At 31.3% G+C, this 12133-nt stretch overlaps 2 protein-coding genes and 1 long non-coding RNA gene across 4 annotated transcripts; 2 read left to right on the top strand and 1 right to left on the bottom strand.

The window, feature by feature from the left end:
- The first annotated feature begins 18 nt into the window (after window positions 1–18).
- On the top strand, window positions 19–9737 carry LOC108732680. The gene is made up of 3 exons (XR_001937115.1): window positions 19–94; window positions 5231–5369; window positions 9656–9737. It is a non-coding gene; the product is annotated as an uncharacterized LOC108732680 (long non-coding RNA).
- Window positions 1109–10759, bottom strand: LOC108732676. Of its 2 annotated transcripts, XM_018463613.2 has the most exons (9): window positions 8187–10759; window positions 7098–8126; window positions 6897–7036; window positions 6638–6836; window positions 3941–6502; window positions 3559–3782; window positions 3307–3502; window positions 3090–3244; window positions 1109–2069 (listed from the first exon to the last, which is right to left on the bottom strand). In XM_018463613.2, exons 1-9 carry the CDS (start codon window positions 9796–9798, stop codon window positions 1419–1421), a joined length of 6768 nt encoding a protein of 2255 aa, XP_018319115.1. In that variant the 5' UTR covers window positions 9799–10759; the 3' UTR covers window positions 1109–1418. The 2 variants fall into 2 exon arrangements, with proteins under 2 accessions (XP_018319115.1, XP_018319114.1); XM_018463612.2 differs by having other exon boundaries at window positions 7098–10759.
- A 90-nt stretch (window positions 10760–10849) lies between these two features.
- On the top strand, window positions 10850–12126 carry LOC108732678 (tetratricopeptide repeat protein 1). Its single transcript, XM_018463617.2, has 2 exons — window positions 10850–11689; window positions 11882–12126. Exons 1-2 carry the CDS (start codon window positions 10957–10959, stop codon window positions 12007–12009), a joined length of 861 nt encoding a protein of 286 aa, XP_018319119.1. The 5' UTR covers window positions 10850–10956; the 3' UTR covers window positions 12010–12126.
- The last annotated feature ends 7 nt before the right edge of the window (window positions 12127–12133 follow it).

The raw sequence follows: 12133 nt of genomic DNA, 5'->3' as shown, positions 1-12133 counted from the left end.
TGACAGGAATTTTTGCGACAGGTACATTACGTCACATCGTATATATTAGCAACAGCGCGGTAGAGCAGTTGCTGAGTTGACCCACTTTCTGCTGGTGAGCAAGTTTTATTTCAATTAGTTTATATTTGTTAATTTAAAAAAGGTGTTTGTTGAATGACCTATAGAGAATCCAAATTGATTTTGTTAATTACATAGACAAATCACTGAAAACAAAATCGTTATTATATAAAACACGGTATGCCCACAAACTGAATTTAAAATTGAGTATGTAGTGTTTGAATATATTTGAACACCCAGTACATATATTTATAAACACAAAACAGTGGCGACTCGCTTCGTGGGTCCGCGTGAGTATTTTATTAGGCTATGATTAGGCCGAAATAAAAGATTGCAGATTTAAGATTTCTGTTAATTTTGGAAACGTTTTATCTGTCTGTGTCTCTATTTAAGACGAATAAAAATGAAATCAGCTCTTTTTTAAATCAGAATCTTATCTGAAACATTGTTTAGTGAAAATAAGAAAAAAGTTATCAATATTAACAAAGCTAATAACAGTCCACATTAAATGTAAAAATGCTCTACTGTTATAATCTTTATACATCCACTAAATTTCACTATAAAAATTTAAATATTGAACATAATAACTCATATCAAAATCGATGCGATTATTAAAGAAAAAGAATATTTGCCATTTTTTGCACTTTTTTCTTGAAAGTAAATTAATTTCTTAAATTTTAGTATTCAGCTCTTTCTGATTTATTTTATCGAAATCTTTTTGTATAGTATACTCTTTCTTTGCCTTGGGTTAAAACTAATTTTGCTGAATTTAAGTTATTGTTTCAATTTTTCATCTATTAATTGATCTAAAATTGCATAATTCTGTATATATACAAAGAAAATTAATAAGTGAAATTAAAGGTTTCATGAAAAATGAAAATCTATTCAATATTTTTTGGAAACCATTTTTTATTTAATTTCATGAACGAAACATTCGATTTTCTCCTGTATGACGTACGACTATGTCACAAGAAAAACTATAAAAATAAACTTGTCTAAGTAAAATTACATTAACAAAACAAATTTACTACATGTACAATTATTAAAAAAAAAATGGCATGAATTAGTTCGATATCATAATTATTATACAAAAACAGACCGGTTGCATCAAAATTTAAAAATAGCATAAACTCGTTTAAAATGCAGCAATAATACACACTTTTTCAAAATACAGACTGTACAAAATGAATACATTCTTACGAAAACTAAAATAATAATAGAATAAAAATAATTCAAAACATTATACATATATCCAATGGCAGACACAACGGTCTTATATAGAACGTTTTGTAACTTATATTACTACAGCTACTAGTATTATTTTTATTAATGTAAAAACAATCAATACGATTAAAACGTTATTAGTTCTGTTGCGCACTTACTTCATACCGTAATCTAGTTCGCTTCCTGATTGGAAGGTCTTTTTCGAGTTCACTTTGATGTTTAAGGAACTTGTCACTTGTCGAATTACTTAAGCTGTTGCGCGTAGTTCGCAAATGTCTCGCAGGAACAGTCGAAGATAACTTCACTTCATTTTGAACACTGATATTGCTTAATATGTTCGAAACACTTACATTACGTTTTTGTTTCACGTTGTCCTCCAATTTGATTTTCTTCGAGGCCCTCATATTTTTTTTCAATTTGACCCGCCGTTTTCTTTTGTTCGATACCGAGGAGGCAGTTTCCGCGTGAGGCAATTCCGTTTCCTCTTCTGTTCCTGTTTCTTCTACTATTTGCGGATTTTGACTTTTTTTCACGGGTGTTGACGTCATAGTATGAACCTCTGCAAAGTCATCTTCAGGTTTCAAATAGACTTTTGTTGAAATTATTTTTTCTTTTGAAGGGTGTTCTTCACAACTATTGTTCTGATTTCTAATATCTTTCAATGGCATTTCCGCTTCTATGACAATATCGTCAGTAGTTGAGGTAATGTCCGTCTCTTTTGTAGTAGTAACCCTCGATTTTCTTCTGGGTGTATTATTTTGAAGAGGCTTTTCTTCTAACGTCCTGGCCTGCAATAAATGGAATTAATAATTATTTTGCTGATTTTTTTTTTTTGAAATTTAACAGTATCCTTTTGAGAACGCAATCATTTCATAAAAAACCTTGTGGTATTGTTTATTAAAGATTTAAATAATATTGTAATAGAATGATATAATTATGCAAATTAAATTTAATTATTAATCACCAGATCAAGGTAAATAAATTTTTCCCTTTTAAACATTTTGTACTCCTTTTATAGTTGTTCAGACCCATTCATTTAGTATGTAAGCGATTTTGTCAGAGTTTAACATTTCTTGCAACTAAAGAAGCCAGCGTGCAGCGAGATGACCATTGTGGTTATTAATAAACAGTTTTATAACTTAAATGCTGCAAAATATTGAGTTCCGACAGTATGTTACCATTTACTGATATCTGCTGTTAACGTTGAGTTTGTTCTTGGCGTCTCTTTCAGTTGATGAATAATACATTTGATATATTATTACTGTTATTACCAAGTACATTGCTTTTATTATTGTCATCGTCCGCGTGAAACTATTTCTAATTGTTTATAAGAAATATAGCTAGTACAAGCAATAAACAATTAAAAAAAAGTAGAGCCTATATAACTCTTGACAACCTCGTATTTATGTATGCCTGTACGGTGTCCACATGAACTTAAAAAAGGTAGTTATTCATATAATTAAAATTAATGAAAACTTTGATTACACAAAACGAATAAATATAAATCAACATAATTATAGAGAAAAATTTACAAATAGAAATACGTAAATGCAATTGTTAAAAGGAAATATTTAGTCGTTCAGTTGTTTTTTTTTTTACGAAAAAACGGCTCTCTATTGAATTCTAGGATTTAAAAATAAATTACCGTAAAATAGTGATATTCTATACCGATAAATTAAGTTCCATAATTATATTCGTCTATAAATAGTAAATAGAAAAAAATGTCAGTTTTACTTCTATGAAAAATATTATAAACCTTGGTATCTAATTACATTCTTAATAAAAATTGTGAAATAAAAAAAAAATACCGGATCGTGGTCCGAACAAACAAATCCAAGCATTCTGTCATATCGAACATTTCCTTCAGCATGTGAAGGACAGTAGGAGTTAATACATTTGTAACAGCACCGTATGGTTCTTTTACCACAAATATTGCAATTATGTGATGGGCAAAACCATTTATCTAAAAAAATATGATTTATAGCAATTTCACTCTTCTTTTATCAAGAATTTGTATTTTCATACTTCCTTCTGGCCAATATTGTAGAGAAACGCATTTTAGATGATAAAATTTGTTACAAACTTTGTAACAGCAACCCCGAACTTCCCCTGATTTTTCACAGACAAAACATACATTGTCGTTGATTGTTACAGTTGTTGGTGAAGATATCGTTTTTTTCTTCGACAAACTTTCCTTTTTCTTTGCTTTCTTTGTACTTTCCTATAATAAAAATGAGTAATAAATGATAATGTTTTTGCAATATTTAGTGTACAAACCGGTTTAAATTTAAGTCCAATAAAGCCACTGCACGTTTGAGCGCCACATTTACAAACTTTTTTCTCCTTACCAACACACTCTAAATTATAATTGAACGTTAGTTCTGTATTGGCAGGTATATCTTCTAGTGCAAAAAGACCCACTTTGGTATCACCGTTCACTGTCCATTTCTGTGTTTCACAGTTTGGCTGACAGGAATGATTCATAAATCTTGCCAAGTTACCTAGAATTTTTAAATTTTTTATAATTATAAAATCGAATTTTAATCATTTCTTTATCGAAGTTATTTTAAAAACCAATACACAGGTCATGGTAGATAATCAAAATTAATTAAACAAACCTTAAACGTTTATTAATTCAAATTGTTAAAAATCTACCTACCTTTAGGACCTGCGTCAATTATTCTATCCTTGTCCACCGTTAAAAAATAGTAATTTTCATCTTTAGTTTCGTGCATTCTTTTAATTCTTCTTTGGTATTCGGTGTCGTCTATGAGCTCACCGACGTATTCTATAACAAAGTCTCCCTTTCTAATGGGGGCCAGCGATCTTAGACCCCAACCCCTATTTTCTGTTTTGTACGGTTCCAGGGGAGAATATTGTCGCTTCTCGAATCTCTGATTGTAGCATCGATCTCCCGCTGGACATAATTCAGGATTGCATTCAGTTAAAAGGAGTCGATTAATACAATCACTATCGGGACCACATGGGAATGGTTGCTTTGGATCACATTCGCATGCAGTAGTATTGCTGGTATTCCCGTCATTTTGTTTAACACTTCCTACAGGTTTGTTAACTTTTATTTTAATGTAAGGAGGTGGTTTTAAGCCGTTTTTAACTTCAGATTCTTTTTGAGATTTAAATTCTTTTTTAAGTCGATAAGCAGCTACTGCTTCATCAATAGCTTTATTAAAGAGTTGATCGATTTTTCGCTTCTGATGTGAACGTCCTCCTTGATCCTCTTCTTGAAATAAGAATACTCTACCTCTGTTGACCCAGTAATGGTCGTGAGAACCAAAAAATCGAACGACAAACTCTCCCTCTCGATGGGGAAGGTTATTGACGTTATCGGGTACCTCGTTAGGAAATAATATAATGGCCGGCCACCATCTGAAAGAGCCTAATTTAGCCCACACTATTTCGTCATAAAGTGGAAATCTTCCAGATTCACAATCTTCACAAATAAAAGTGTCGTCGTCCATCAGATTAACCTTAAGGCAATCGGGATGTACACTTGTCGGGCACGTTTCGCAACATATCAAATTGCCCCCTTCCGAACATATAAAGCACCATGTTGTGTTTATCGTTTGCACGTTGTTAGGTAATTTTCCGGAATTTCGTATTCTTTTTCGATGCCGCGGACACAAAATTTGAGAAGAACTTAAAATAATGGTGCCTGCGGGAACGCACATGTTTGAAGTGTGATAAGTCGCAGGACATCGAAGACATTTTACAACTTTGTCGCTCGAGCAGCGGGAAATTGCAGCACGTGGATTATCGGAAACACATGTATGACATACGTGCGAAGGGCATACAAATGATTCAAGTTGTCTGTCAGTCTTTTTCGATTTTGAACTGTTTATGAGAGACCACTGAGTTTGAGGCCATATTTTTAAGCAGTCTAAATGATAAAATTTTCCACATTGATACAAAGAACACTTTATCCTTACAGATACACCTTTTGTTGAGATTTCTAAGCCACATACAAAACATGGAGCACTAATATCTCTCAAGCAAAATGCGCACCTGAAATTATCATCGGCTTCAATTTTTTCTATAGCAGAACTAGAAACCTGGGAGGAACTCTTTAGGTTAGTAACATTTTCATCATTTATTTGTTCATGTTTTTCTTCAGAAATAATCGTTTTATCGGATTTTGGTGTTTCTTCAGATTCTGTAATATCCCCACTACTCAGATCTGTTGTCGAATCGGCATAACTAGTTTTATCTCCAACTTTTCCCATGACCTCTTTCATTTTAAGATCAATCTGTTCAAATAACGACAATCTTCTCGATGTCGCTTCAATGGGCGGCAATTCGTAAATATCGTCATCTGAGTCATCGGAATATACTGAAATTATTTCTACACGATTATCATCGTTCATATTTTCTGCAACCAGAAGTCTTTCGAGAAGATTATTACTATTAAAATGTTCTTCAATCTGCTCTACTTTGATCTCCTTATTTGGATCGAATTCCTCGACATCATTTCCTACGGGTGAATTCATTGTTTTCGTGATAGGATTCATTACTTTAGTTACAGAATTTAACACATCTGCGACACGTGTACTGGAAACAGTTTCACCTTTGTCCGAACAATCATCTTCCATTTTGATGGCATGCTTTTCTTCCAAACAGTCCTCATCCTCTTTTTCTATTTTAATTTTGATGCCTTCATTGTTGTCCAAATTAATAATTCTTGTGCACTGTGGATGATATAAGCCATTGCAAGGACCTTTGCATTTCAAAACACCCTCTGGTTTCTCACAGTAATTACAGACACGTTGTCTACTGACCTTTTTGAACAAATTGTTTCTTTTGTAAAGTTTCACTTGCTCTTCCATTGAATGAGGAATTGCACTTGACGTACTACCTTTTGAGCTTGACTGTGTATCGGAATCTGAATATTCTGACGTTACATCTGATGAAAATCCGTAAATCTTTTTTTCCCTCGGATTTAAATTATTCCAAAGGTCTTGTAGGTGTTTTTCCATGCTCTTTTCGTCCAACTCAGGTTTGCTTTCTTTCAAACCTTTGATATGTTTGGAAACAAAATTATTAAAAGATATCCTTTCTGTGAAGTTCAACTCACGCGATGTTGACTTGTTGGATTTACATTTATGAGGTTTTGGACTCTCCATTTTCTTTAGACTGTCCTCACCAGTAACGTGAGATCGTAAAAGGCGTGGTGGTGATAAGTCAGTTTTGTTCTTTGGTGATTTTGCTGTAACAAATTTTCCTAAATGCTTTTTATGACATTTATTTATTTCTGAGTTAATTTTGTCTTTGATAAATTCTTGAGAAGTATATTCCTCAAGAGTTTCGATTTTACCTGGCAGACTCTTAAATTGATTTGTACCTTTTTTCTCCTTCTTTATTTTCACAATATTGGAAACTGCTAATGCCACTGTCTCAAAGAAATCTAATCTTTGGGAAACCGTTTTAAATTTGAGTGAATCAATTTCTTCTACTGCTTTTTTCCATTTTGGTATAAAATGTTTACTAACTTTATAAAACTGATAAAGTTTCGCTCGTCCTGAACTTTTCTTGAATACAGGCTGTAAAAAGATAAACTTGAAAGTAAAGAACAAAATCTTTTTTACTTCATTATTAATTACCTTCGATTTATTTTTGTTAAATAAAACTTCCAAATCATTTTTTGTTTGATAAGGAAACATATTTCTAAAATTTATCCAAGAGCGTTTTCCTCTATCTCCGAAAAATTTGACATGATAAAATTGTTGAGGGCCTTTCCTAACTAAAAATGACAGCAATATCATTAAAAATGAAGGGAAACAACATTGATTTTGTGTACTTACTTAATGTTCTACTCAAAACTTCAGTGCCTGGTTCTACACATACCATACTGGGCCAAAATGGGCAGGTACCCACTCGAGCCCACACTAAATCTCCCACTTCATATACAGCCTTCTCTGCTGGTTGCATATCATCAACTTCTTCTTTAATATGTAGCGTTTCATTCATATTGGGGAACGTTTTATCAGCATTATGTTTGGGTAGCACTTCTGTGGTTTCATGTAAACTGCTAGTTTCTAAACTGGTATGACTTTGAGTTCCGTTTTTACTTTTTTTCTTTTTACCTAGGTATGGAGTTATTGTTTCATCGATAGTTGAAATGAATGAGGTGCTTGATCTAAGGGTTCTTTTTGAAAATTCTGCTTTGAATATTTCTCTTTTTTCATTTATCAAATTCGAAATTTTTTTATCTACTACAGGTTTATTTACTGAATCTTCCGTTTTTATTGGTTGTTCATACGTACTACTGCTATTAAAATTATATTTTTTATCTTCTTTAGTTTTTAAAGATGCTTTTTTTGGTTTAGAAATTTTTGGAACTTTAATATTTTTAGGTGCAGACAGTTCTCCTATTCTAAATTTATTTACAGAATTTTTCCTTCTTGCTTTTTGTTCCTTTGGAGGAGAATACGTGTGAGTAATCTGCTCAATTTCTTTTAACAGATCATCTTCCATTATAACAGGTTTTTCGCTAGGACTCTGTTTAGGTGATGTACTTTGAGAATTGTTACTTAATGTAGAGCTTCTCTTAATAGGACTTCTTCTTAATGGTAAATTATTTTTGAATCCTTTTTTTTTATTTTCTTCAATTGCACTTACCTCTATTAATTTCGACATTTTTAATCTTTGTTGATCAGAATTAATTGTTACATCATTTGGAGTTTCATTAGAAACTTCAATTTTCTCATCAATCTTGAACTGTTTGCCCTCTTTGGCATTTCTTTTTTCTTTTTTAACAAAACCATCATTTACTATAACTTCAGATGTTTTTTTTTTATTTATAGTAATATGGCTGTTTAATTCTTCTGGATCTAAAATTGAACTCTTAGAATTTTTTGTTACAACTTTTTTTAATTTTTTATCTATCTTACTACTTTCAGTTATTTGTAGTTGTTCATTTATTGTGACCATTTTTAGCCCTTCTGTTATTTGTTCTGGTTCCTGTGCAGGCTTATCTAATGTCACATTTTTTGTTAATTTTAATACAGATTGTGATCCCAGATTTTGCCTTTTAATATTACTAGTAATTAAGCTATTTATTCTAGGGCTTTTTCTGAGAGTTTTTGACATTTGTCCTCTTTCAAGTTTCAGTTTCTTTAAAGGTGAACGTAACATTCTTTGCGGGGTGTCTCTAGAATTCAAACCGTCAATATTTACTTCAGCTTCACAGGATTCAATTTTACACAAATCAGTTTTATTTGATAAATCAGAAATAAATAATGCTTGAGTTTTAATAGACGAGGAAACAATATTACTTTTAGTGCAGCTATCGCTATTTACACCAAATTGTAAGTCATGGATTGCAATATTACTGACTTTTTCTTTATTAGTTTGAGGTACAACTTCATTTTCATTTTCTCTAGTTGACTTAGATTCATCATTCCTTGTACTTAATGTTTCAACAGTAAGACATTCTGAGGTAGATACGTTATTTTCCATATTTTCAATGACATTATTTTCTTGTGGTTTAGAAGATAATCTATTTCTGATTTGTTTTTCTAGTTTTATTTTTTCAAACTCGTCTTTTAAAAGTAACTCCTTTTTTGGCACATAAGAATTTTTTTTACAAACACCAGCTGGATTTGTTTTATTAAATGCACTTTTATTAGCACTACATTTTTCAAACTCATCTTTATTCAAGTTAAAATCCCATGATACATTCTTATTAACGGTATTGGCATCTTCATCACACACAGCACCTTTAAAGTAAATGTCTTTCCCTTGGTTTGATTTGTTTAAGGGTGGCTCATTTTCTACAGGAAATATTGGCAAATCTGGCAATCCAAAACTTTCTACTACTCTTCTTCTTGGCATAAATTTTTTTCTGTTGCCATATGTTTTAACTGGGTGTTTTCTTAAATTAATATCTGGCTTTTCATTTAATAGAGCTGATTTATCAGAAATAATCTTAAATACTTTGGTCAAATTTGTGGTTAGATCTTCATCAAACTGTTTTTCTTCTGACTGATGGACATTATCTATTCCATTTTCTTTTAATTTTGAATTACCATTTTGTAAAAATCCTTCTGTACTTAATCTATCCTGTTTAGTTTTAACACTATGTGAATTATTTTTATTTAATTTAAATTTTCTTTTACCACTGCAAGAAATATTATTTTTACTGTCTAAATTAGCAAAATTTGTCTCTCCTGTAACATGTACAAAAGATAAATTTGTGTTGTGATTAGCTTTATACTTGGAAATTAATTTTTTAGGAGTAACTTCACTGTCACTTTTACTGATCTTTTTTAAGTTTTTGGAAACGGCTTGTTTTTTGGTTTTGGTTGTTTCAAATATGTCATCAATGTTGTAATAATCTGTTGAAATTTTTGGTTTGCAGGTCCTTCCATACCGACTTTTTGATGGACTAACTGATGGGACAGTAAGCACAGAAAAGGGAAATTCAGCTTGTAAATGTTCCTGTTGGTCGATGTCTAAAGAAGATTCGTTTGTTACCTCACTTCTTTTAAATGAACCATCCATTTTAAAGAGCTTGAAATAGCAGGTTAAGTTCAATACATTAGCGTTGCTTTTCCAAAATTAACGAAGGTTATATAAAGCCGTATGTTTTGAAGACTTTTTATTTTTGACTGACCTTTCGTTTTGCGATAAACTTTACTGTAAATAAACGTCCTGTACATGGAGAGCTATTGAATTAAACTCTGACGGTTTCATGAGCTATGTACTGCTTTATGCACACAATAAGCAATTAGTAAAAAACTATACGATTTTTCCATTATAAGAAACTATCTTCAATTCTTTTAATTACACTTAAACTCACTAACCACTCTAAAAGATAGATAAAACAGTTTTTTTTATTGTGTATGTAATGCTAAATTCAATACAAATTATTATTGCCATTTCCCGCTGTATCTGTTACGAAAGGAAACCAAACTGAAGTTAGGTTTCTAAAAATCACAGAATCATAAGGATATTACCACAGAAAACGGTCTTAAAACTCCAGAAATTTGTTTCTACCGATTTACCAGGAAAAGAATTCATACATTTTATAAAGTATTAAAGTTTTGTTACAAAAACGAGAAAATTATCTATGATTTATTAGCACGAATGTTTTCATTTTTAACTGTACAAAATAAATAAAGCATTTATTTTTAACATGGAGGACCACATGGACCACAACATGGTTGAACTACAGGCACATAAACACAAGGTGTTGGTGGAGAACCAGGTGGAAGAGCCGGAACACATGGGTTTGGACATAAAAGAGACGGTACACAACAGTCCGGTGCACATGGTGGACAGCAAGGAGCTGGACAAGCAGATAACGCTGGACAAGGTGGCGAAACAGACATCTTGATGGCTAATACTTCTTATTTAAACAGTTAATAATTTTGAATAATTTTCAATTTATTTGCCAAACGCTTAATTAAACTGCAATAAAAAATTTTTATTTAATACTATGGTTACAGAATATTTTATTTTTTTACACAGATATTTTGATTTATTAGATTATATACATTCCAGACACTTCAGTGAGGTGAACTGGCTGGTGTCGATACTTGAGACACAAATATTTTAGCCATAATTTATTTTGAATTTGAGGTTAAGATCGCAAGTTAGATTTAGAAGTGTTTGTACATTGCAGTAATTCTTTTACATTTTGTTAAAATTTTCCTTAAAATGACTTCTAACAAGTCAGAAGAAAGTAGTTCTAAGAAAGCTGCTATAGATGAATTAATACAAGGAGTTGAAAATACTACAATTAATGAGTCAGAAAGTCAAAAATCAGTTGACATTAAAGATGATGTACATAGTTTTGACCACAGTGTGAAAAAGTTACTTAAAGAAAACGATCACACAGGACAAGCAAATTCAGAGTCAAATGAGGATGATACAGATATAGTAGATGATGAAATGGAAGAAAATGAAAGTGATAACTTAGTAGATGAAGAGTTTCTTAGAAATTTAGAAGTAACATTAACTCCTGAAGAACTTGAAAATAGGCATAAAGAATCTTTAAATCTTAAGGAGAAAGGGAATCAGCAATTTAAATCGGAGTTTTTTATAGAATCAGTTGAGACATATACAAAAGCTCTCCAAATATGCCCTTTAAACTTTAAATATGACAGATCAATATTTTATTGTAATAGAGCAGCTTCAAAAATTAAATTGAATAAAGTAAAAAGTGCTATTGGAGATTGTTCTAAGGCAATTGAACTTAATTCTGATTATGTACGGGCTTACATGCGAAGAGCAAAATTGTATGAAGATAGTGACAAATTGGATGAAGCCTTAGCAGATTATAAAAAAGTTTTGGAACTTGATTCTGGTAACAAAGAAGCAATAGGAGCATCTGTTCGATTGCCACCTTTAATAAATGAAAGAAATGAGAAAATGAAAGCAGAAATGTTTGGTAAGAAAAAATTGAAATATTATTGACAAAGATAAAATGTACACGGGAGCAAAGGTCTTATATTTTTTGTACATGCTATTATTACTGTGGTAAATGTTAATAGTAATAAACTGTACAAAAAGTATGAAGCCTACAATTGTGAGGGTGACCATCTATGCTTTAGAATTTTCCTTATTTACCAAACATTTTCAGGTAAATTAAAAGATTTGGGTAATATGATTTTAAGGCCATTTGGGTTATCAACTGACAATTTTCAAGTTCAACAAGATCCAAGTTCAGGAGGATATTCAATTAATTTTCAGCAATCAAGACCTAAATAAAATGCAATTAACTATTATGCTTTAATGTTAATATACTTAGAAAAATAAGCATTGTATATTATTTTCACAGTGATTAATTCTATTTGTTTTTAATAAACTTTTCTTATTTATTATAAACAGTTAG

The sequence above is a fragment of the Agrilus planipennis genome, unplaced genomic scaffold, assembly GCF_000699045.2.
Source record: "Agrilus planipennis isolate EAB-ADULT unplaced genomic scaffold, Apla_2.0 scaffold56, whole genome shotgun sequence".
Classification (NCBI taxonomy): domain Eukaryota; kingdom Metazoa; phylum Arthropoda; class Insecta; order Coleoptera; family Buprestidae; genus Agrilus; species Agrilus planipennis.
This window is presented reverse-complemented; position numbering and strand designations above follow the sequence as displayed.